The sequence below is a fragment of the Alternaria viburni genome (genome assembly GCF_023758015.1).
Source record: "Alternaria viburni strain BMP 2772 chromosome Unknown scaffold_4, whole genome shotgun sequence".
NCBI classification, from domain to species: Eukaryota; Fungi; Ascomycota; class Dothideomycetes; order Pleosporales; family Pleosporaceae; genus Alternaria; species Alternaria viburni.
The window spans coordinates 734615-759194 of record NW_026055773.1 but is presented as its reverse complement, the minus strand read 5'-3'; the positions used below and the strand labels follow the sequence as shown (position 1 = coordinate 759194).

The following is a 24580-nucleotide window of genomic DNA, read 5'->3' as shown; positions in this document are numbered from 1 at the left end:
TGGCGAGCGATGGATCTGGGGTATAACCGTCCAACCCGTCATGGTGTGGTACTTGCCTTGTCAAGACGCAATCCGAGCCGTTCCTTTGCCGCAGGGGTGGTCGAGTTGCTGATCATGCTGTCTGTGCGTCAGCGTGTCTCGTGTCGTGTCGTGTGTTGCGACGTGGGCGAGGGGTGGAAGGTGATCGCGGGTGGCGGGGTTGACTGGGATGGATGGATGGCTTGAGTGCGTTGCGATGGATTGCAATCGGTTTTCGCGCTTCTTGTCTACGTGATGAATGTATTCGTGGAATGTGCTGCACCGTGAGATTCTTGATCCCAGGCCTATACAACAAGGTCGTCTCCTTCACATACCCAGATACCCTACAGCCAAGGCAATCCAGACTCCAACGACCCCAGACCCAATTCCCGCATCCCAATCTCCGTTACACAGGATTCGCGGGTCCAATCTAGAGTTTTAGTCCCACCATCCCCTCGCCTTCGCAACGGCGGGAAGCGCATTCGGTTTCTCGTTGCTTATTCCTCATTACCCAGATCGCGCGGAAACCTTACTTGAAGCAGCAACTGTCGTCCGACTGGCAAAGCTATTACGCACCTCCACCCCCATCGAGGCACGGAATCCACAACTGGGGCATCGCCGAGGCCTTGGGCGGAGAAAGAAGAAAAACAAGAGTTGAGTGCCTGGGCGAAATCTCTCAGCAAGCGCGTACTCTCATTTCACGCGTTGTGTTGTGCGATGATGCACGCGACGGAAAGGATCTTGCTGCGCGTAAGCGAGGGGTAGGAAGGCACGAAAGGTAGGTGTTTGTATCCTCCAGTCAACGTCTTCCTCGCACCTCCCTCACGCGCACCCTATACTTCACCCTCGCACCACACACAAACCTCCTCGTCTACACCTACCATCCAGACCAGCCATCCCCTTGCCCTATGAGTGCCAAAGCCCCACCCCTTCATCGCCCTATTTCCTTTTCCCCCATCCCTCCATCCAGCATCCTCCGTAACTCGTGACATTTGCCCAGCATTAGTACACCCTATTAGTTCAGTCCAGCCATATCCATGTAATATATCAGATTTTCGTTAGCGCCCGCCCGGCTCAATATGGATAATCTCCCCTCTTCGGTGCGGAGCGAAGCGGTCGCTCGCGCATCGCCGGCTGGCGGGGGTAAGTACGTGTGATGTGATTTTCAAGAATGGGCGGGAAAGATCTTGTTCGGATGTCATTTGCCTAAATGGATATGCAGGGTTTGGAGGATGTGGTGATCGGTAGGTGAGGGTGGGAAGGCGGGTTCTTACTCATCTGTGTTTCTTGAGGTAAGGGCGTATCTGGGAGGTGCACTGTGGGGTTTATGATGAGCGTTTGGGGACGAAGGGGATCTGGGTGTGGCGGTATGGCGTGCGCTCGTGATAGGATGGCTTTTGAATATTGGCTAGATCGGGTGCTGTGAGTGGTCTCTTGACTTCTTTAAGGACGTTTAATGCCTTGGACTTTTCGGTTTCCACCAACCATTCTAGCTGCTTCATTGCACCACCAGCCATGTCTCATGATTTCTTCCTGTTGAGTTCACGCCACAATGTGGGGTTCTTGAGCGAGTGTAGAGTGGCTTGTCATTGAAGGCGTAAATGTTTTGCCGTACAGCGTTGCAATGAACGCCCCTGAACCTTTCTATGCAAAGCCTTCGTCTTGCTAGCATACAGGTTGACTCCTTCTGGACCCAAGAAGAGGTAAGGAGAAGAAAGACGGTACAGTCGTAGTAGCATCACCGGCAATTCCGGCACTGAAGACGTTATGAAGAGATTGTCGCGCCGCTCGTGGCGCAACATGCAATCCATTTTGATGCGAATATTTTATTGATAGGGTATCCATGCATGACAAACAACCACCATCTGACAAGGCTTGCCAACCAGCATCCAAAGATGAGCGGACACAAGAGAAATGAGAAAAGAACGTGACGATCGTGAAAGAGGGCTGCCAAAAGCGAAGGGTGACGCACGGCATCGGCGTCACCGATGCTATATCGATATTAAAGCTAGTATGCCAGCGGCGAAGAAAGCCATAGTAGGGGAGCCAGACATGAGGCTCTGGGCGGCGGAAGCCTCGCCAGCCAGCACTTTGTCGTCATTACGGATGCAGTTTGTCTTGGCTGTAATTTCCGCGGGACAGACTACGCGTTTGAAGTTCGCACTGTGTGACGTTAGTCCATATAATTTGTGTAGCCTGCGGATCGAGATGAGGGCATGTTTACCTAGGGTACGATGCATCCTTGAACCAATCAAAGCGCCATTCGCAACCAGCTCTCAGGTTCTCGGGTAGCTTTTGGCAGTCTTCGGTGGAGCTGACACCCATCATGAGCTCACCGAAGACGCTTTGGTCCACGCCATACTGCTGGGCGCATGCATTTGTCGATGTTGTGTTACCGCCAGGAATCTAGATAGTTCAGCTTTGCGACCATGATAATGGATGTTCATTGAAGGCTTACTGCAAGTGAAAACCGGTTTCGGTCGGTTACATCGTAGGCGGTATTCGAGGCTTGAACAATCATGCTCTTGCCGATCAGAGGCTCACTCGTAAAGTCGAGCTGGTAGCATGCGCAGCACCAGGCGCCCTCTATACCTCCGTGAGTAAGTTCGGGTAGAATAAAGGCACCGGCATAGCCATATGAAACAGTGTCGTTGATGGCCCATGGCTGCTGGCTGGAGCACTGAAACGCGGAACCGCCGTTACAACCAGTGCCGGCAGCATCGTCCGTGGGCTTGTCGTCGGCCGTACACGATTCTACCGGACTCGAGAAATCTGCTTTGCCGTTCCAACCACATGATGGCTTACAGCAGTCCCAGAAACGAGATGTGACGGCCTCTCCAGTATAGTTGAGATGTGCGCATCGTGCAAAGACCGCGAAGAGCTCGACGGCAAGGGCGATATTGCGGAGATGTTGCGGCATCATTGCGGAATGAGTGATCTGAAGTCGAAGTAGAAACCGAATGGCATGGTTTGTTAGCCAGAGTGATCCGCGCGCAGTGCCAGGAAATTGTATTTGAAGGATACTGAAAAAGAGGGGTCCCTTCTTTAGTCCGGCTGCAAGGAGAGATTAAACTGTTTTCGATACTCGAGGCCGAGAACCATCATGCTGTGCACCGTGCAGGGGTGGGCGGAGCTTGGGTACTGAAACGGTACCCGGGGTAGTGGCATCTGAGAGGTCAGAGAGCCGCTGTCACAGTTCCCACACGCTGTCAACCTACCCGATGCCTTGACTTGCATTGTCTGGCCTTATAGATTGCCCCTGTCATTGCCTCGTGGTGCATTTTCCCCACACTCTGCACGCAACGTTGTATCGCTCCCCGCAATTCGGCAATCGCGACATCTGCTCGCAAGGTCGCGTAAATGAATGCCGGGAAGGACGCGACAAAACCGAGGAACTTGTACAGCTGGGTTGCCCGTTGTTGTGCTTTATGCTCGCTCTCGTGTTAGACGAGAAGGTTTGCCCAATGTCTCACGCTCCGCCCTGCCCCCCTTCAGGGCTCATCTCGGCTATTCTCGCGACCGTTCAAAACGAACTTCTCCGCTTCTTGAGCTGCAACCGTTCACACCGCACTGCCGTGTGACGCAACCTTGAAGGCTGATAATACTCCGGGCGCTCGGTTCACGTGGCCTCAAAGAGGTTGAGCACCGTAGCTGAATAGGGAAGCAGATGCACCCGATTGGCCGCAACTTCAATATCGCTACCAGACTAGAGGCCATACTGAAGCACGCAGTAACCGTTTTGCTAGGATGCTTTGAACTTTGTGTAAACAGGTTGCTAGCATCGCTCCGGCTGAATCGACGTCGTCAGCATAGTCACTGGTCATGCGTAATAGCGCGTTTGTCATATAGCAGTCGCCATCGCCAACATCGCTAGACGGTGTTCGCAGTTTCGCGATTAGGAAAGGACCGAAGTACGTGGCATAAGTATGGACCGGATGTTTGGTTGAGAGGGCAAGGCATGAACGTCTTCCATGTCTACTATCTGCCAAGCCACCGATACACGAACTCTGCCCCACCCGGCGTTCGCTCAAGTCTCCAAAGTCCACTCTGCTGAGACAGCAAACGCTCTGGAACTTGGATACGAGTTGCCGCCTGGGCAGCTCTTACACCCCTGGGCTGGATTCCCGGCGATTGCCGTCGAGATGTGCGCGGTGGATTTTGAAATCATTATGTTAATTCACCGCTACTAATACATCGTTAACAAGCGTACATGCTCGTAATACCTCCGTAGTTATGCAAATTGTGCATATGCTCCTCAACGCCGTCAAAATATGCTCGTCACGCGTAGAGTCTCGTGTCTGTTCTCCGTCTCTCATACTCTAGTCGAGCGCCGGGATGCGCTCAATCACTTCTCAGCATGCTCTCCACCAAATCACCCAACGGTCCCCAGAAGTCCTTGCTCCCACTTGCCAGCCCATGCTCGTCTATGAACAGCACATAGTGCTTGAAGCTGGTGTTGAGATGAGGCTCCAGGCCCAACTCGATGATGACGGGGTAGTGGTGGCAGTAGATATGTGCGTAGACGCGGTATAGACGCTTGAACATATTCCTGATGAGCGCTGGAAATGTCTTGGGGAAGGGAACGCCGATGCGCGAGGGAAACATGGACTCGTTGTCGACATTGGACTGTATCCATGCCATGAGGTGTTCGATGTATTCGGGTGCGGGCATCTTGGTAGGCTTCTTGTAATTCTCGGAATCTTGCCAGAGGTACTCAAACCTGTCGATAGTCAGCATTGCGCATATGTGGACTTGGTTCATACTCACTCGTCGGTCGCTTTCATCTCAGGACAGCTTTGTGGCGAGCAGAACTCTGTGATGGAGCCATAGAGCAGGTTGATCTGGTTGTAGAAGTCGACGACTGCGGTCGCGTATCAGCACGAGTCCCCAAATCGGCAGAGATATGCTCCTACCATTGACGGCAAGCCACTCGTCCTTGTCCTCGCCTTCGGGTAGCCTGACAGCCTTCCTTAGACTGCCGCTACCGAGTGTGGCCTCGGCATACTGCTTCAGCTGCCAGCTGCTGGTGCCTCGATTCTTCGACGGCTTGAACGGTGCGCGAGTTCGCGGGTTGCTAGCGCAGAAGTCAGCCTGTGTTCGTAGTATGAATCTCCCATCTCAAGCGAGACTTCTCTCCAGCCTTCTGCCATGAACTCAGATGTCTCTTTCGACCTGGCATATCCCAATAATGTCGCATGGCCTGCACATTGTGGTCTTGTCGCTATTGATCCGTGTATTTGCGCAACTCCGGCGCCAGGCTCAGGCGCGACAGGCTAGCGATCAAGGACGCGATTTCGTCTCGTGGGTCGTATATCCTGCAGTAGAAGAGCGGAAAGGGAGACGAACATTGTACTTATAAATCCCGACATATCTACTCTCGATTCGTGCTATCGTATGGACCGGTACTGCGTGCGTGCGTGTGTGCTATCTGCTGTCGCGCATTCCGATGGTTAGCCAAGGCAAACAATACAAGGTAATGGGACTGCGACAAACCTGGTAGCAACAAGAAGTAGAAGGTGAAGGTAAATAACGTGAGCGAGCGACAAGAAGAGGGTAACAGAGAAGGGCAGAGAGTCAATGACGTTGGATGGGCTGGCTTGGGGGAGGGGTGTTTGGACAGGACCCCACAATCAACAATCGCGACCGCCGCAACCACCGGCCTCGATCGCCGCACTAACAACTTGGTCCAGATGTCGCGCCCACCCAATTGGCCCACCCTCAACTTTCATGTCTGCTTTTTCCGTCTGACCGCCTCGAGACTTGTTGGAAGAGATGCGAGACGAATTTCCGCTGGCAGCGCATTGTAAAATCTGTCTCTCCTATGCGCGGGCTGCATGTTGTCGCAATGACTTTCGTGAGCGCATCACCGAGATATACCAACGGAGGTAATTCGGAGAAGAAAAGAAGATATCGTAATGTTTTTGGGAGGTCTACTCTAGGTCTATTCTAGGTCTAGGATATACGCTGACAACTTCCACCGCTGATGATTACCGCTCCATACCCACACATCCTGTCAGACCTCACTTGCTGAAGTACGGGTCTTGCTCAAAATAGTCGCCTTTGTCACGACCACGTCCGTTGCGACGACCGTTCTGCGTCTGCGGCCTCGAGTCGGAGCCACCGTCCGTCATGGTCTCAAACTCATCCGGTTCGTAGTCCTGCATGCCCGTCTTGATGCGCTGAAGTTGACCAGCTACGTAATGGTGGAGACGATCCTCCATTGCCGACTTCTGGTCAAGGGCGGCTTGGTCCAGTACACCGACCGAGTTCTTGCGTTTGATCGGGCTTGTAGCGTCCTCCTCTTCGCCGTTGGTTGAGGTCTCTCCCCAGTCACTTCGGAAGCCTATGCTACGGCTAGTAGAAGATCGGCGGAGTGTCTGGCGCTTCGCTGGTTTGCCTGTCGTGGTGAACACATCGTCGAAGTAATGGTCGGCAGCGCCTGTAGGTGTGCGCGGCGTTTGTGGCAGACGGCACGTCATGCTGCACGTCGTTAGTGAAGGTACTATACGTAATGTCGTTGAGCTTACCCAGTGTCGTGAATCATCTTCGCAATCAGACCGGTCCAGCCGCACTGATGCGTCGCTCCCAAGCCACGGCCGGTATCACCATCGAAGAACTCGTGGTACCACATGTAATCTTTCCAGTTCGGGTCAAAGTCGAGCATTTGGTTGCCGTCGTTGATGGCCCTTCTACCGTCATCTCCGCGAGCAAACAAATGCTGAAGACGATGTTGAATCTCCTCTGCAACGTGGCCGAGATGCATGTAGTCACCCGACCCCGTAGGGCACTCAACCTTGAGATCGTTGCCATAGTAGAGATGGAACCTCTGGCAAGACTCGATGAGTAGGAAGTTGACGGCTAACCAGATGGGACCTCGCCAGTTGCTGTTGCCACCAAAGAGACCGCTGTCTGAGTCACCGGGAAGGTAAGCTACCTCATACTTCTGACCATTGACGTCCATGCTATAGGGATGATCCTTGTGGTATTTCGAAAGCGATCGGATGCCGTGGTCGGCGAAGAACTCATCCTCGTCCAACATTCTCTTCATTATCCGCTTCAGTCGGTCTTCGTTGACAAGTGACAGAAGCAAGCGGTCGCCCTTACCACGTTTGGAGAGCGTATGGATGTTGCGCTTCGAAGTTTCGGGACGGTGAGCAATGAACCATTCCACTCGCTTCTTGAAGCTGGGCAGGCGGTTGATAACCTCCGGCTCTAGCGTCATAGTCGAGTACAGAGGAATGAGACCGACCAGAGAACGGACGGGCATCTGATGGCTCCATGGACCACCCCAAGAGATGGCATCATAGTAGAACCCGTCCTCCTCGTTCCACAGCGGCTTCGACTCGCCGTCGCTGCGGAATTGCATAGCGTCGCTGATCATCAAAAAGTGCTCGAAGAACTTGGAGGCCATGTCTTCGTAGATGCGTCGTCGCTTGGCGAGCTCAAGGCAGATGTTCAGCATGTTCAGGCAGTAGAAGCCCATCCAGCCAGTACTGTCGGCCTGCTCCAGGGTACCGCCGGTCGGCAATGGGTCTGAACGGTTGAAGAGACCAATGTTGTCGAGACCGAGGAAACCACCTTCGAAGATGTTCTTTCCGTCAGCGTCTTTTCGGTTGACCCACCACGTAAAGTTCAGCAACAGTTTCTGGAATACGCGCTCGAGGCAATCAAAGTCCTCACGTCCGTACATCTTGCGCTCAATCTTGAAGACCCGGAATAGCGACCAGGCATGTACCGGAGGGTTCACGTCGCCAAAGTTCCATTCGTATGCCGGTAGCTGCCCGTTCGGGTGCATGTACCACTCACGTGTGAAAAGGTCGAGCTGCTTCTTGGCGAAGTCGGGGTCGATCATGGCGAGTGTGATACAGTGGAAAGCACTGTCCCATGCGGCGAAGAAGGGGTATTCCCATGAGTCGGGCATGGACAAAATATCGTCCAGGTACATGTGCTTCCACTCCTTGTTGCGTATAGCCTTGCGACCGGGTGGTGGAGGAGGCATGCCAGGGTCGCCGTTAGCCCACTGGTCCCAGATGAAGTGGTAGTATTGCTTGCACCACATCATGCCGGAGAATGCCTGACGCTGGATGTTGCGCAAATCGTCAGCGATTGGGAGAGGGCTGATTCTGTAGTAAAATTCGTCGGCTTCGGCGCGACGCTGTTCTATAATGTCGTCAAACATCTCCTCGTCAAGGAATCCGTCGTTTCTCTTTGAGAGCCTGAAGCGGACTACAGCGCACTCGCCAGGTGGGACACCGTCGCCTTCGTCGAACGCGTACCAAGCACCGCACTTGGTACCAGTGTTCTCAGGATTGACAGCATCCTTCTGCTCGTCCACGATGCGGCGATGGATAGCGTCCTTGACATATGGAACCTTGTTCTCCACGTTCCACAGCCCCTTGTAGTTGGTGTCGTTATCGGTGAAGAGAAGCTCGGGCTGTACGTCTTCGCCGCTCGGGCCGGTGCCAGGGGACGGGGAGAGCTGGAAGTAGCGGTCACCCAGCTTGTGGTGTTTCGACTGCGCCGTTGTTGGGCCAATCTTGGTGATTGAGGGTTTCAGACTCGGGTCCTCGTGGCCCCATGCCCAGGTATTCCTGAACCAACAGTGAGGTACAATGTGCAGCGGCGCCGGTTCTGGGCCACGGTTGTAAGCTGTCACTCGGAAGCACATCTCCTCTGGATCGTCCGCTTCCTTCGCAGTCTCGATGAAAATGTCCCAATACCGGTCATCGTCGAAGATGCCTGTGTCAACGAGGTTGTACTCCTTGTCCAACCGCGTTCGCTTCGCGTTCGTCTCGATGAGTTCTTCGTATGGGAATTTCCGCTGAGGAAGTTTGTACAGGAATTTCATGTACGAGTGCTGCAACTGAATCAGCGGTATTTCTGTAGCGAGCGAAGCCAACATACAGTTGGCGTGTTGTCCAGGTGGAAATGGCACTCCTTGAGCGACTCGCCGTGGTTACCCTGTGGGTTGGATAAACCGAAAAGGCGCTCCTTTAGAAAGTCGCTGCAAGAAAGTCAGCGTGTATCGCAAGAGTGCCACTGGCGCACACATACTCCTTCTCGTTCCAGAAAGCGAAGGCAATGTTCTGGAAGCCGTGTGTATCAGACACACCAGCAATGCCGTCCTCGCCCCAGCGAAAGGCGCGCGACCGCGCCATGTCGTGCGTGAAATCTATGAGGCATTAGAGAAATCGGATGGCACCGAAGGCGAGTACTCACGGCTCCAGGCATCTCCATCAGCGCTGCAGAAGTTTGTTAGTAGCATACCATGGCGTTGACAGCAAGGGTACTCACGAGTAATCTTCGCGGACTGGACACTTATTAGATTGATTGCAACATATTCATGGGAATAGAGACTGACCAGTTGCCCACTGCCTCTCGGCAACATAGGGGCCCCATCGCTTCCAGTAGGCGGTGCGTTCTCGGTCCTGCTTCAGACGCTTCTCCTCTTCGCAGAGGTACTCTTGATTCTCAATGAGAACCATGGTGACAATGTGTGCCGGAGGGGTGTAGGAGGAGTGTTGACGGCAGACAGCAAGTGAGGTTTGGGCGTTGGCGCGTGCAGCGGCGTCGAAGGAATTATTTCCTGCAGGTAGTATGGAGCAAACAATGGGGTAACTCAGACGATCAAGATAGTGGAGAAGAAGTAGGTGGGGTAATGTATATGAGAGACGCTGATGGCGAGGGAGTCCAATGTTTGGAGGTGGTGTGCATAGAGGAAGAGACAGAAGACGGACGGGATTTTGTCAAGGCGCGTGTCTTGGTGGTGGCTACCACCGACTTTGGACGCAGGAACTCGCGATGCATCATAGGACGGCGAACGTGCAGCGCGGGACTTATCGCGAACGGCTGACCTAAGCCCACTCTAGCCTAACGCCCTCGTCCGCCAGGTTTCAATCCCATGTCCAGCGAGCCGCAAAAAGGCTGGCCAGAAGCTTGGAAATGCCCATGCCCGCCGCTGCAGCAGCGTCGGCTACACGTGTCGCCCATCTGTTGAGCCGCTTTCAAAATCTCTGCGCCAAAGTGTTGAACGCGCTTACTGGGGGCGACGCCAGCCTTGAACAAGCAACCACGATAAAGACGTTAGTCTCCGGCCCTCCCCACCGTGCCATCGCCGATCGGACCTGGCCAGCTTCGGAAGGCCCTTCTGGGGTGTGGAGTGGTGACAGCGGATCCCGGCATGGGGATTCGCATGCCACACGTATCGACTTTGGAGCGTGGTGTCGACCCTGCTTCCGCGGCATGCAGCACAGTTATGTACAAGAGTTGGGATGCATATAGTCGCGTTTCCGAGCCTGCGCGCCAGACGCCAATTCACGTGATGTATCACCGACATCCAACGGGTAGCCCCAAGCAAATTCAACTTGGCTACTCATGTGCGGGAGGTCAATGGTAATGAATGACGTCATCAGCTGCATGTCTTCGGTGCGAAAAGGTCGAGTTTAATATTATGAAACGAATGCACACGAGCCGAGAAGTTCAAGAATACGATACAGCGTCTTACGACTCTCGCAAGGGGGGCTGGGAAGTCGGTGTGGCAGGTCTGGCCGCCCACATGAACTTTGACCGGAATCGATTAGATGTTCCCATTTGAGCAGCGCTCATATCATGCGGCTCAGTCCTACTCCTAACCGCGACATAATAGTTTACTTTCACCTCTGGATCCAACAATGCTACCGAGTGATCATGTTAGTGCACGTATTGACCAGAATTTGTACAGTAGCCGCCCAAGTCATCATCGCTAGTCGTGAATTGCTGATGCATGAATAACCTCTTTCACATGCCCCCAAGCGCAGAGCTGGAAATCTGGCAAGTGTAAAGAATTATATCCAAACGCCGCACGAGGTCTATGCAAAGAGTGACAAGCTTGCCAGAAGATTGTGATGTTTCCAAGCAAACCTCGAATCGCTGGAACTGTGCATCGCAAGAATAGACGTAGGTATCAGACTACCTAAGTCGAAACGAGGAATTTTGTTCTCGAGGTCAATCGCGGGTGCTTCTTTTGCGTATCCACCAAGTCGAGGCACGATTTACAACCGTGCAGATGGCTACATAGTCTATGTACATGTCACTTTAGTCGCCATGAGCGCTGCGTAACCTTCCCATGGCGCTTGCTCTACGTATGTATGCTATGGTGTTGATAGAGGGGCGTGGAGCAGAGCTGGCCGCTAGCGCCTGCCACGGCGATTCTTCGGGCCGCGCCATTGATGGTCAGGTACGCGGCCGCTCAGCTCTACCAAACATTACACGTCTCCCAAGTCCGACATCCTCACACAGTCACGCCCAAGATGCTCGTCTCCCTCACAGTCGGAAAGGTCGATGCTGGAGTAGCAGTGCTACTGACAGAAGACAAGCGTCTTGTGAGCCCCTCAATGCCGCCCAGCGCTCAACGCAGCGCAGGCGCATCCTTGCTCTTCATCTGGCTGACGTAAAGGTAGATTGAGTTCCCTTCTATATTGCTACCCCCCGACATCTCGTCGGGCTCCATGGTGGATATCGATGTTGGAAGAAACTACAAAGCCGAAGCCGACGCCCAGAAAGCCTTCCATGAGCTCCAGTCGGACATCTTCCGCACCTTTGGCCAGCGCACCCCCTCAGCCCCCGTCCTCAAATGCCGCAATGCCACGCAAACCTCAGTCGTTCTCGAATGGGACCCTATCGATATCGCGACCGCCGAACTGCGCAGCCTCACACTATACCGCAATGGCAACAAGGCAGGCACAATACCCAAGCCCAGTGACGTGCACAGCACCAAGCTGAGTGGTCTGGCTGTCGACACGGAATATCAGTTCCATTTGGTCCTCAAAACGAGCGCAGGCACTTTCAGCAGCGAGAAGCTTTTGGTACAAACACACAAGATGACGGACTTGTCTGGTATCACCATCACGCCTGGCCACATGCCTGCGGCTCTCCGAGAGTCTCTGCAGCGGTCCGTGGAAAGAATCGGCGCCAAGATCGCGGACAATGTGCGCATCGACACCACGCACTTCGTATGCACCGAAGGCAGAGGGCCTGCGTGGGAGAAGGCGGTCGAGAACAACATACCTGTAGTTGTCCCAGATTGGGTCATAGGCTGCGAGAGGGAGGGCAGGATTGTCGGTGTGAGGGGTTACTACCTAAACGCGGACCCTAGGTTACGAAGCGTCGGCCCAGGAGGCTCACAGCAACCCGCCCAGCAATCACAACAGCAGCCTCAGCAACAACAGCAGCAGCAGCAACCCAGAAGTCCAATCATGAGCCCGCGCACCGAGGTGACACCACCTACACCCGAGCAACCGAGGCGTGACCGCGATACCGACGGTGCAGCGCCACCCCCTCCGCCACCCAAAGACGACGTTAGCGAGAAGAGCGAGCGAAACTCAGTGGAACCGAAGACGCAGACAGAAGAGCAAAAGGCTCGAACCGAGGATCTCAAGCCGCAAAATGGGAAGGAACCACAGCAAGAGGATAGCGAGGAGGACGAATCTGAGCCTGAGCCCAACGACGAGAAGTCTCTGGAAGCAAGTTTACCACAGAGACCGAAGCCAGGCCAAGCATCAGCTGAAGACGATGGCGATGGAGCCAGTTTTCAAGATGTGGAAATTTAGTAGAGGTGCTGAGAGGACATGTCAAATCTGGAATGCCACAGCGTGTCGACCTGGCTACCCATCTGCAGCATTGACTACAACCACGACTATAGCATTGTAATGATACCAATTTTCAAGACCACATTGCGGTTAAGATGACAGTTCACGGCCTTCTATTCGCGATCTGACTGCACTAGTCAGGGACATTGTCCCGAAATCACGGACCTTAGCGCTAACGTACTCGAACCCATCTCATTGGGCCAAGCCAGCATGTAGGGAGGATCCCTAATCGACCCACGAACACTAAGATCTTACGGCCGGTCAAAGCATCATATCCCACTCTATATAAATTCCGTCGTATGCCGCAATGTACCGATGCGCAGTAAGTCCAGTCTTCCCATCTCCTGGACTGCGGAGCCGGCATCATAGCAATGTCTCTTTTTAAACTTCCCGATATCATCATAACATTACAAGTACCCCTTCTCTACCTACTCAACATCCTTACCCTTGCCACCGGACCCGATCACCGCCTCCCTCGTATCGCTATCACTCTCCCTCTTCTCCTTCTCCTCGCCGCTCAATCTCTTTACCGAGAATGGGGGGATGCAGGTTGGGGCTACAACCTAGCAATCAACTGTGGAGTGGGCGCTCGTGTGTTCACCTATGTTGACTGGATCTTACTGGGGAGCCCCGACAAAGACGGGTGGTACAAGATACAATATGAGAAGGATGAAAATGACAAGAAGAATGACGACGTGAAACAGCTGGATTACAGAGACAGACCTGGTGGTGCAGGGAGAAGTTTCTGGAGCAGAGCATGGTGGGCTCTTCGTCTCTCGACGTGGAGCCGTTACACGGGATGGAGTAGTCAGGTCAAGAATGTGTGCATGGAAGTACCGGGCGACTACCCTCGTCTGTAAGTCTACCCCCAACCTATCATCCCCGACTCAACTAACCCAACCAAGTAAATTCATCGCCCGAAAGCTCGTACGCGGCCTCATCTTCTTCGTCATAAAAGACATTATAGTCTGCCACTCCGCCGCATCCCCCCACGGCTCCTGGATCGATATCCGCACGCAGAAACCACATCAGCCCTTCCCAGTTGACTCTCCCTTCCTCACTCGCTTCTACTACACTTGGCTTCACATCATGCTCACATTCACCACCATGGAGTTCTACAACATCGCTTACGGCATTGTATCCGTAGCCACCGGTCTCGCTAACCCACGAGACTGCCCCTCCATGTTTGGTAGGTTCCGCGATTTGTACAGTGTGCGCAGTGCTTGGTCTGTGGTGTGGCATCAGCAATGCCGTCGTATTTGCTCTCCTCTTAGTGTCTGGCTAGCGAGAGATGTGCTTGGTTTGCGCAAGGGGTCTTTTGCGTCCAAGTATGTTCAGCTTTTCGTTGCGTTTGGTATTTCGGGCTTGGTCCATGGGGTGGCGAGTATGCTGGTGAATTGCGAGTTTGATGACGACGGCGCGTTGAAGTGCTTTTTGTTGCAGGCTGCGATTATTGTGGTGGAGGATCATGTTATTGACTTGGGGAAGGCGATGGGGTTCAAGGATGGTATGTTTTGGCGGGTGGTGGGCTTTTTGTGGATGGTGGGTGCGTTGGGGTGGAGTCTGGAGCCGTGGATTGGTAGGAACATTGCGAGGGGTGTTTGGGTGCAGAATAGGGAGTTGGATCTGTTTGGTATTGGGCCTGTGGTGGTTGCGTAGAGGGTTTGGATGGAGTCTCAAAAGAAAGATCTGATGAGCTATGGATGTTTCAGTGCAATGTATACTTCTTGACTGGCTTCAGTGGCTTGTCGCTTGCGAGCGCTTCGCCATGCATATAACCATGGATGTATACATCGCCAACGTAGCGATACTCATTGCTTTCGCCTTCCGCACGCAGTATGATGGGTGTCGAACAACCAAACGGTACAATGACGATGTCTTCGCGGCCCATGAATATCAACCCGTCTCTCGTGATGCAAAAGGTTCTACCCATCTGTAGATGTTACAATACGTCAGCAGAGAAAGTGATGTGGAAGATTGCACGCACCATTCTGTCCCCAAAATATTGTTGTATGAATGATCGTAGCTCATGGGGTTGCAAGTTGTCCGACTCCCCTTGTTGCTTGAACTTGGGGTCTAGCTGAAGACGCGGGAATCGCTCCTGAATCCATGAAGAGAAGATATAATAGCAGGCTCTTGTCCAGCAATGCTCCAATTCTTCAAGTGGCTGACCTAATGAGAGCGTTTTGCAGAACTCATTTACGCGCGGATGATCCGCCTCTTCGTCTTCCGTAATGTCGAAATGAGAGAGAAGCAGCATCCGCCAGTTCAGGAAGGCCATGAGATAATCTTGTAGCGAGCACAGAGTGCCTACCGCCACACCGGTCGTATCGATAATATCCAATTCGACGGCAGAAATCTCAAGCTTCCGGAATTCGTCCTTGAACTTGTACTCAGCGTCGCGGTCACTTGCCGCCGAGAAGGTATTCGAAGACAGAGCCGAGTTTTCTGGAACCTGTGCCCAATTTGGACACCATGTAGGCAAGTCAGTAAAGCTGACCTGAACAGGAAAGTGAATCGCTTCGCGCATCACATCAAGGCGATGCGTGGAACAGACGATGAGTTGGGCGACTTCCAGGTATAGTGACTTGACGGATTTGTCGTAGCTCACGTGTAGGCGTTCGCGTATATCGTTTGGGAGTATGCCTAGCACACCGAATATCTTATCCCTTGGGTTCTCGCTTAGCTTCCTTCGGCAAGCTCGTAAAACTTCTAGCAGAGAGTTTGGGCCCAACACCATGAGACGTTGAACGTCTGGAAAGCTACTTGGTCCAGTCCAGAGGTAAGGGTCGCTTTCGTGTTGCCAAAGAGCATCTGATGCTTTCTTGCATAGGTGCCAGGGGAGTTTGGAAGAGCCGCAGTAGACTATCTTTTTCTTTGCATGGAATACTTCCTGTACAACCCAAAGCCGACTCCAATAGTTCCTCCTGAATAGAGAGTGCAAAGCTTTGACGTCGTGATGCTCCAATAGGCCGGTCCATTTACGTTTCGCTTGGGCCGCCGAATCAGTCAATAGTCGTATTGCCCGCCCACTATCATCTGCTTCAGGTCCAAGCCAAATGGCAACACATGTTGCCTGTCGGTAAATTTTGTCCATCAATTGGACCTGCTTGGCGCGTTCCGTCTTGTTCTCTTGGTCAATTGAGAGCCCGTCTATCCAAACCAGAATAGTGTGGTCTGGTTCGCGGACAGCCATTAGGGCATCGTGAAGATTCGCGTTGACTGAAACATGTTCAATGCCTTCCAATGTTATGTGTTTCTTATCAAAGCCATCCCCCCATGCATACGAAATTGCAATATAATCGGGTGGATGGCGAAGCGAACTGTAGACCATCTTGCACTCTGGACCTCGTCCATTCTCCGGAGATACTTCGATAAGCCGAAAATCGTTGGCTCCTTGTAGCTCTTTATACACGACCTCTCTTGCACTAGGAACCTTCATGGAGCTGCTCACTGCAGTAGCGAAATCTGAATCAGCCCTAGGAATCTTCGTAGAGCTGCTCCCTGCAGCATCAAAATCCGAATCAGGCCATGTAGTTTCTCCAGCGACACCGGCATGCGCAATGCTTCCTGCAAGCTTGATGCCCTCGGCAGTGATGGTAAAATGATCCGCTGACTGGCCTCCATAATGCTGTTCTCGATGGGTTTCCTGAATAGACTGCGTGGTTTCCTCGAAGGTCTTCTTTTTTGTCGCGTCGATCTGCGCAGGTTAGCAATGCTCGACCACGAACCGCCTTCTCGTTGAAGCTACCTTTTGATATGCAGTATGGGAGGAACGGTTGATTGGTCCTAGAAGAGCATGAAAAAGATCACTGGCTTGCTGGGCCGTAGTAGGCAAGAGACCATTATCTTGTTGTATCGGGGTTTGAGAGAGATGATCGCCTCGCCTCTCCGGCTTTGTGGGATTTCTCCCTTCGCGGTGGAAAGAATATTTTGGGTTCTTCATAGTTCCCCCGTATCGTGATCAACTTCATTGTTCGGTTCACCGCTAAGTTATCTGGTGGTCAGTGAAACCGAAAGAAGCGACTATTCGCAACGCAGCCTGATGCGGGGTTTCCAGCTGTGATGTGTCAGCCAGGCTACAGGATTGTCTAAGCGAATGAATGAGGCCATCAAGAGAATACCTTGCTGGAGATATAGCATTTTGTACAGTAGATGCGAGGTAAACATACGTATTTCTGGTAGCGAATGGAACTGCATCATGCTGTTGACGGTCTCGAGTTAGTAGGCAGGTTCATGCGATGGGTCACGCGAGGACCGACTACTCCGACTTCCACCCGACATCTAAGGATCATTTCGAAGCGATGACACATGGGAACTGGGTGTCAATCTGTGAGAAGGATGAGGTCCCTGGATAATTTATTCCATTCCCGAGTATACGATGCTCATGGCACATCAGGCTCTTCCTCGATTGACCGTGCAGTACCATGCCCCTAAACGCCATATATACATACCTCTTCGCACCTTAATTTACATGTGAAGACCACGTCTCATTCCCATCTCTTCACGTTTATTCGTACGCCCCCATAGCCTCGCCCGCCCTCTGCTCGATATAGTACCCCGGATCGGGTCTCCTCGCAGCGCGCATTTGGTCCTTCGTCATTGGGTTCTTGACCTCCTTAACATCGACCAACTCCTTTATCCTCATGATCTGACCGGCGACAGATTGTGTGACGGGGTGGTAGACAGTCGTCATGCGTTTGCGGAGACCGAGCGCCTTGAGGACTCCTTGCGTCTTCTCGGGCATACCGATGCCGGAGCGCATGAGTGTTATCCGGAAATAAGACATGTTGGATATGTGATGTAGAGGGTTGGTGGCTTCGATGCGAGGTCTCGGTGCGTTTGCGAGTGGCTTTGAATGGGTTTGGTGTGGCGTTTGGCGTGGGCTCCGCGGCGACACGGAGTCAAATTAACTACCGATACGTCAGATTGAAGTGTTTATGTCTTGAGCAGCTTCACATACCGTTTGTGTGGCGATGTAACGTTGATGCCCGCCTGCGCGCCTGCGATTGTCACCACCAACTTTTCGGACTTCTGGAGACCTCGGAATGCGACGCTTGTCCCGAAATGGCCTAGAGTCGCGCGGGGCGGATGCCGAACCACGTGTGGGACCTTCACTCCTGTCTTCGCACCCATCTTCCATCATGAATGTCAATCGCGTTATGGTCAGCTCGATTCCACCGGCGCCGTCTGGAGAAGGAGCGGTGAGAACCTATCGACAGGTGTCGTCACTACTTCACGCAGGTCGCCTTCCTCCCGCGCCCCTGTGGGCGGTACTGTGAATTTCCATCCCCGATGCGCATTCGGTACTCGGGAGGGACTGCACGTCCCTCTCTCACAATACGGCGCATACGGCAAATGGGATGCCATGCCTGACGTTCCAACGTATGCGCATGCCCGTTTGCCTGTACGACCCCAATATTGGATTCCAAGGAAACGACACATCGGTCCGATGCCTTGACGCTTCTAGCGGCACAGAAAGCCATGTCTCAAAAATTCTATCTTTCGTCCAGTCTTTTCCTGGCAGATTTTTGGAAAGATGACGTCTCCATGTCGAATCCAGTATTCTTGTCAAACACCAAACCCGTTATGTCTGCAGTTATGTGTTTTCTGATGCACCTTCCGTCAATAGCCTGTCCCTTGCTGTCACGAGGGTCTCAAACCATCATCCATGGCGGTGTTCTCCGCATCGGAGTATGCTAGAAGTCCAAACGTGCCTCGCTAAGAGGCCCTTCGCGTCGATACGCCTGATGCACAATCCGCATTATGCGGTCATGCAAGATACCGCGATCTGCATACCAAACGGATAGCGATGGAGAAAGGGCATTCGAAGCAATGACACCGACGATTCGTTCCACATGCACCTGGCCTTACCCCCGTCACCAAACGAAAAAGGTAGCAACGGTACGGTACCTCAGGACTAAATGTATTGTGACCGTGTCCCCACTACCCGGTTGGGCCTGCCGACGGCACCGAGCGTGGGATCTCGTTGTCTCTTTGTTGACTCTCGGGTAGTCAACACTCGAACAGACGAAACGATGTACATGCCCGTCGGCGGAAGGAAAGTCAACATGACCAACGAACTCCTGATTCAAATGCATTCGTACCGTTTGAACGGCCTCATTGACCGGTCTCTTGGGACTGTACGTTCAACTAACATATGGAGGCATAAAAGACTTCTATTTGAACGTAGCAGCTTCCATCATACAGTCCCCCAATTCAGAGTCGTCTGTCAATTACTTTCAGTAAACCTCAAAGACACTACAAGTGGGTTTGACGTGGACAGTATATCCAGTCAGCAAAATCTCATATTCCCTACAACCCGTTGTTTTGAAGACACATCAATTGCAACTCCATCATGACAGGTAAACCTCCGAACCCTCGCAGACACCCCGAATAAACATACTGATAGATAAATAGCACTTTACACTCTTACACAACCCCATCCGATCCATGCATCACCGACACCACCCCCCGCCCCAACCGCCATACCGACACTGGTCTACCGCGTTCACCGCACCAGCTCGCAGACCCGCTACGCCTTCTCCACCGGCTTCAGTTCCAAGAACCAAACCACCATCGTCAACTACACATCCGCACTATCCCGTTTCGGCCTCGCCCACCTGAACCAACAAACCAACATCTCTTCCCCCTTCATCAGCGTGTACGACAACCTAGCTCATGCGGAAGCCGTCGCCAAGCACTTCGGAGAGCGCTATGGCGAGGACACCTGGGTTGTTACCGTGGATCCCGCGCACTTTGCTAGAGGTCCAGTGTTTCGCGCTGCGGACCTGCTGAAGGATGCCGCCGGTAGCAAAGAGGTAGCAGCGGAGTGGTTGCATTATGGTGAGTATCTGGTCATGTATCGCATCCCGCCGCAGGCGATACGAGATGAGACGCCTGTCTGTAGGGGCACGGCTCAGCGGAGGGCAGTGGGCGTGATCGGTGGTGGAAAGTAAAGTCTGCTGATGGCCATGGTAATATTGATGTGATCAGAGGAGTCGGGCGTATATCGGTCGCTGGGTAGGCTTAGCGGAAATACTGTATAATCTCTAAATCTCTTTCCTTACTGTTGGAATATTTCCCTCTGCTAGTTGGTATTCGCTAGGTAGTCCATCTCTTGATTCTGAATCCCATTCCTTCGCAATCTCGCTATAGCTTCCAAACCGTCGAAGGCCTGATTGAGGCACCAGTCCATCCCGAGCCAGATTGCCTTAGCAGCTAGCCATAGAGGGAAGTACTGCAGACCATGATTGGGCTCTTGTCTGGGCGGTACTTCCAGCATTGTGCTCTTGCAAACAGCAGTAAGGGTGCTTTTTCGCAGCGACGCATGTGACCTTTTTTCGCGTGGTCGGCGCACTTTCGGGACGAAATCAATCCGGGTCCTTGAGCGAGGTAGTTGCGAAGGCATCTTGAGAGAAGAAAATGCGGTGCATTTATTGTCGTATTTGTTTGCGAATCTTCTTCATCCGTCTTGAAGTGCCCAGGTGGTGCTATGATCTGGCAAAGGTCGTAGTGTGCGAAAGAAAAAAGAGACAAGGACCTTGCATTCGCAACATGAAATCGCCCACGCGCACGAGTCCAAATTTTCATTGGGTATGAGTTGCATTGAAGCGTCGTTGATAGGGTCCATATGGTGGCTGGGAAGTTCGCGAAGTTTGGTACCCATGGATTGGCGCAACCTTGTCAACCAATACTTGGCCAAGGAATTGATTCATAGAATATCTGAGTACCTTTGCTATGAATATATCTAAAAACCTAAATTACCTTCAAACCTCGCCCGCGCACTTCAAATATATACCTGCCTATGCAGGAGAGTCGCAAGGCAGCACTGTCTGTGCGCAGACCCACCCGCAGATGGCTGCCTAGGTATTCAGGCCTCAACTCTTGTAATGTGAACGCTATAAACACGTCAAACCCCGTGTGGTTACATAAATCTTCAATCAAGCGGTTATATCTCGAAACGATTGCATTCGCATCTCATTACAATCTCTCCATCCGTATTTCTCCGAATTTAAAACATCTTCCTTTCCTTCCCCAATGACTACCACCGTCAAAGAATGGATAAAGAATCTCTGCGTCTATGAAGACGATGAATTTGTCCGCCACAGGAACTGGGGCTTTACTATCTACCGTACGGGATACGGACCTTCATCTGATCAGCAATGGCAGCGACTTCTCCAAAAGATCCAAACCGATGCGCGCGAAGGGGCTCTAGAAGCGACTGGAACCGAAGAAGACGAATCTGGCTTCCAACAAGTGTGGGCGCTCTTCCGCCTCGATGCGCGGTCAGACCCTGCGCTGGCTGGTCTCGATGTGGATCAACTTCGCGAGCTGTACAATAAAGGCGAGGGCGAACAACCAATGAATACGGACTACGACCTACACCGAATATTCCTTTTTGCCGATGACGAAGCTCTATCAGACCCCACCGCTTCCATCATCAAGGCTGTGGACGCCGACTACCGTCCAGAAGACCATGTCTCGCGAAACCCGCGAGTTGGTTCGCAACGTTACTTTGGCTGGATGCCAATGAAGGCTGCCAGCGTGGCAGAATTCTGGAATCGATTACAGTTTTCCGACATGAGTATGATCGCCCCTCCAACGATCGGGGGAAGTCACTTGGTGATTTGGGATGGAGACAGCTGGAAATGAAGCGTGTAGGACCTAGAGACAGTTCAATCGAATACAGCTTGTAGGCGCAGCTTGCTGATCAAACCCAAGCTTTCTGAGTCCATCGTGGCCGTGTCATTATCGTCGCCTCAGACTAATGCGCCTCTTGGCGTTTCTCAGCTGCTCTGATCTCTTCCATTACCCTGTCGTGCAGTGCTTCGGATGTCATCCAAAAGTTGTCATCGGTTATGAACCATATACACATATAAGCGCCCCCGTGGCCCATGGCAGCCAGAGTCGCCACTAAGTAGTCCAGCTCATCTACAACAAAGCTATCAGAGTGTGCCGAGCTTACGGGTACATGAAGCACTTACGTTTATTGTCTATCTCGCACTTGACAATATAGTGAAAGTCGACACCGTGTGCGTTGAAGTATTCCTGAAGGCTGTGGAGCGAAAAGGGGAATGTGAACTGCACACCGTCATGAACGTAATGAACGCTCACCTTTTTGAGCTTGCGGGGGAAGTTTATATCGTCTTGAACAAGTTCCCGTAGCTCCGCGGTGTAGTCGACATTGGCGTTCATAGCGGATCTATCATACTTTAGTCTTAACTCAACTAAATTTGGCGGCAGTAGATCACGGAGCGATCGGGCAGGTTCTGGCGTCTCCGGTAGTTCATCGTAATGGATTCCTCGTTGTTTGCCCACAACGGCAGTGTAGTGCAGTTCCAGTTCTTCTAATTCTTCCATTTCAGATAAAAAATAGTTTCGCGGCCATTCGTCCGTCCAGGTAAGTGCACCATTTTCGTCGGTCCGAAGTTCGAGCTTTTCGAGGGTTTCGCTATGTGATCTTGCAGCTTCGAGAAGTGTGGAATGCCAATCCACTACGTTGTCATCGGGTTTATCGGGTCGATCACATCGGAAGCTTGACACAGTCGCACATGATTGTAACAACTGTGTTATGTGATCTAATGGCGGTTCGGACGGCGAGACTATGGAGATGTTTTGCACCTTAGACGACCTTGGAAGTATATCCCAAGACCCATGATCGATGCCAATTGTTGGGACACCGTATGATATGTCGTGAAGCTCCAAGGTCCTGAGCGATGGCAGATGTAATACGGGAGCTATCTTAGCCATTGGTATTCCTGTCATGTCGAGTGACAGAAAACAGAGTTTCGCGAACCCAATTGATGTATCGGCTGGTGCAGTTACATACTGCTGGGCTGCGTGAAGCAAGGGAGTAAGCCAGAGATACCGATGAGGCGTATGTGCATCGTCTTCAGGTACTGAATGGAATCCATGCCTACGCAGATCCCACAATGGAGTAGTAGAGCAGTAACCACGACTACTATAACGGTGATGCAATCTGGAAAGGACTTGGAGAGCGGTGCGAGCCTCCAAGACAAGAAGCGCCAGCTCTACTTCTTCCGGATGAAGAGCAACGGCCTCGACCAAAGTGCTTTCGTAAGGAAGGGATAATGTTCGGATATGTGCAGTCATCTCTGCCTTGCTCATGCTCAGATGATTGCCACTTGCAAAACTCCTGTCGCAGGATCCGCCGATCAACAGCTCGCGGACGTATGACGCTATTTCAGGATGGTCGTGTAATGTGCGGAGGAAGCCGCTTAAGTTTTCGGGATTGGAGATCTCGCAGCTCTCATAGAGGAATCGCATACCGAAGAGATACAGGTACTTGCAGGTCCTAGCAAGAGCGGCAAAGGTAGACCTTGCTGAGGCTCTATCACAAGTTGATCGCGCAGATCCATCCCACGGGAAAACGCGCTATATGAGTGAGAACGGAAGTCAGTATATGCAACACATCTGCTTGCACGAAAAAGCTTATCGTTTGAACGTACTTATAAAAGACCCGGAGCATAACTTACCTCGCATATTTCCAGGATGAGCTCATCTGGAAGAGGAGCTAGTGGATTGACGATAGTATCTTTCGACACTATATGCGCAGCCGGACGGCGCAGAGCCTGAAAATCAGTCAGCGAGTGCGACGCAATGGGCAATCAATGGTAGAACTTGGTCGCTCTCAGCCTGTATGGTTTTGCTCATCGGCGGCGTTCCGGCTGCCTTCGCGACGCATCCAAGGCAAGTGCGCACGCAATGGAATGTCGAAATCTCGTACTTACCTCCATGATGTTCTGGTCCGGCAGGTTTGCCGCGTCAGAAGTTGTGGTGAGTATCTCTTGTTCGGCGTCAAACACGACAGCATGGTTGCCTAAAGTGCCCCACTCCAGATGCGGTGTGACTGCCGTCGGAAGGAGGACCGAACAGCAGGACCGAAAAGAGGATGGTAAAGGGCTGGGATGAGCAACTCGATCAACAAACCAAACACGAAAATGCAAACCGGTTTCGCGAATGTCGGACGACAAATTTAAGGTTGCAGATCTCGTATTCAACGTGTTAAATCGACGACGCTGCTGTTATTATGAAATCGGGTCGTCTTCTCCAGATATGAAAGCTGGATACGTGAGTCTGCGTTTACATCTGAACCCGTTTTCGTAGTTTCGAAAGGCCATTGAACTGTATTTCGCGCATTACACTTCGTATGTATCTATAAAGTGCCACTCAAGAATGGCAGCCATCCTCGGCTAGACCTGCAGAACCCCGTGTGTACCGCCCAAATACCAGCTCGCCGAGAAGTACGCTTCCCGTGACAGCGAATAGGAAACCGATGTTGTAAGTCATAACAGCAAGCATTCTACTGCGTCGTTAGTATCTCAGCTCTCAAAGGTTTCGTTCACGAACGTACAATACGTAGCCGATCAATGCGCGACTAAACTCCAAAGCAGCGCTTATGCCATCTTTCTTCGCGCTCCAGGGTGCTTGTGCCACCCAGAAAGTCTTACGTGATGCCGTAGAGCCCCGTGTAATACCAGTCTCCTCCGCTGCAGTTGGTTGTGGTACGACTGGGCTCAAAGGCTCAATCTCTTGCCTGTCCTTATCATCCAGTTCGAGAGGCTGTTGTCGCAGCGCACGGCTCCATTGCCGTGCATGGCCACGAACACTGTGGTTGACCAGCTTCTCCGTGTTGGGCATGAACTGTGATGTGCTCTCGGCCTGCTGTTGCATCCTCCATTTTCTCTCCAGTTGGCTCTTGAAAGCACTCAGGAATCGATTGAAGATGCCCAATGAAAAGAGGAAGAAGATCGTTAGCACATAGGTCGCCGTTGTCGTCGTCGTCCATTCAGTGAACCAAAGCGTGACGCGGGTGCTACTCGAAAAGGTCGATGCCATCCCCGACATGTCCATTGCTGACATTGATGCCCCGGGACGCATGGATGCCATGAGGTGTGCGTGAGCATCAGCGG

At 52.4% G+C, this 24580-nt stretch overlaps 10 protein-coding genes across 10 annotated transcripts; 3 read left to right on the top strand and 7 right to left on the bottom strand.

Moving 5' to 3' along the window:
• Nucleotides 1-2009: 2009 nt before the first annotated feature.
• J4E79_002524 (uncharacterized protein) lies at nucleotides 2010-2938 on the bottom strand (the record flags this gene model as incomplete). The annotated part of the gene is made up of 3 exons (XM_049351422.1): nucleotides 2010-2181; nucleotides 2243-2424; nucleotides 2477-2938. The coding sequence occupies 3 exons, from the start codon at nucleotides 2936-2938 to the stop codon at nucleotides 2010-2012; spliced, it is 816 nt and encodes a 271-aa protein (XP_049214060.1).
• A 1421-nt stretch (nucleotides 2939-4359) lies between these two features.
• On the bottom strand, nucleotides 4360-5226 carry MOB11 (Maintenance of ploidy protein mob1; the record flags this gene model as incomplete). Its single annotated transcript, XM_049351421.1, has 4 exons — nucleotides 4360-4738; nucleotides 4786-4879; nucleotides 4932-5109; nucleotides 5191-5226. 4 exons carry the CDS (start codon nucleotides 5224-5226, stop codon nucleotides 4360-4362), a joined length of 687 nt encoding a protein of 228 aa, XP_049214059.1.
• Nucleotides 5227-6038: 812 nt separating this feature from the next.
• On the bottom strand, nucleotides 6039-9503 carry J4E79_002522 (uncharacterized protein; the record flags this gene model as incomplete). The annotated part of the gene is made up of 7 exons (XM_049351420.1): nucleotides 6039-6498; nucleotides 6546-8875; nucleotides 8923-9022; nucleotides 9073-9190; nucleotides 9238-9260; nucleotides 9313-9328; nucleotides 9380-9503. 7 exons carry the CDS (start codon nucleotides 9501-9503, stop codon nucleotides 6039-6041), a joined length of 3171 nt encoding a protein of 1056 aa, XP_049214058.1.
• A 1803-nt stretch (nucleotides 9504-11306) lies between these two features.
• J4E79_002521 (uncharacterized protein) lies at nucleotides 11307-12605 on the top strand (the record flags this gene model as incomplete). The annotated part of the gene is made up of 2 exons (XM_049351419.1): nucleotides 11307-11378; nucleotides 11457-12605. 2 exons carry the CDS (start codon nucleotides 11307-11309, stop codon nucleotides 12603-12605), a joined length of 1221 nt encoding a protein of 406 aa, XP_049214057.1.
• Nucleotides 12606-14352: 1747 nt separating this feature from the next.
• On the bottom strand, nucleotides 14353-15840 carry J4E79_002520 (uncharacterized protein; the record flags this gene model as incomplete). Its single annotated transcript, XM_049351418.1, has 2 exons — nucleotides 14353-14577; nucleotides 14632-15840. 2 exons carry the CDS (start codon nucleotides 15838-15840, stop codon nucleotides 14353-14355), a joined length of 1434 nt encoding a protein of 477 aa, XP_049214056.1.
• Nucleotides 15841-17154: 1314 nt separating this feature from the next.
• On the bottom strand, nucleotides 17155-17433 carry J4E79_002519 (uncharacterized protein; the record flags this gene model as incomplete). Its single annotated transcript, XM_049351417.1, has 1 exon — nucleotides 17155-17433. The coding sequence occupies one exon, from the start codon at nucleotides 17431-17433 to the stop codon at nucleotides 17155-17157; it is 279 nt and encodes a 92-aa protein (XP_049214055.1).
• A 1569-nt stretch (nucleotides 17434-19002) lies between these two features.
• On the top strand, nucleotides 19003-19603 carry J4E79_002518 (uncharacterized protein; the record flags this gene model as incomplete). Its single annotated transcript, XM_049351416.1, has 2 exons — nucleotides 19003-19009; nucleotides 19065-19603. 2 exons carry the CDS (start codon nucleotides 19003-19005, stop codon nucleotides 19601-19603), a joined length of 546 nt encoding a protein of 181 aa, XP_049214054.1.
• A 1081-nt stretch (nucleotides 19604-20684) lies between these two features.
• On the top strand, nucleotides 20685-21299 carry J4E79_002517 (uncharacterized protein; the record flags this gene model as incomplete). Its single annotated transcript, XM_049351415.1, has 1 exon — nucleotides 20685-21299. The coding sequence occupies one exon, from the start codon at nucleotides 20685-20687 to the stop codon at nucleotides 21297-21299; it is 615 nt and encodes a 204-aa protein (XP_049214053.1).
• A 112-nt stretch (nucleotides 21300-21411) lies between these two features.
• J4E79_002516 (uncharacterized protein) lies at nucleotides 21412-21842 on the bottom strand (the record flags this gene model as incomplete). Its single annotated transcript, XM_049351414.1, has 3 exons — nucleotides 21412-21578; nucleotides 21632-21695; nucleotides 21762-21842. 3 exons carry the CDS (start codon nucleotides 21840-21842, stop codon nucleotides 21412-21414), a joined length of 312 nt encoding a protein of 103 aa, XP_049214052.1.
• A 1995-nt stretch (nucleotides 21843-23837) lies between these two features.
• On the bottom strand, nucleotides 23838-24521 carry J4E79_002515 (uncharacterized protein; the record flags this gene model as incomplete). Its single annotated transcript, XM_049351413.1, has 2 exons — nucleotides 23838-23970; nucleotides 24022-24521. The coding sequence occupies 2 exons, from the start codon at nucleotides 24519-24521 to the stop codon at nucleotides 23838-23840; spliced, it is 633 nt and encodes a 210-aa protein (XP_049214051.1).
• Nucleotides 24522-24580: the final 59 nt, after the last annotated feature.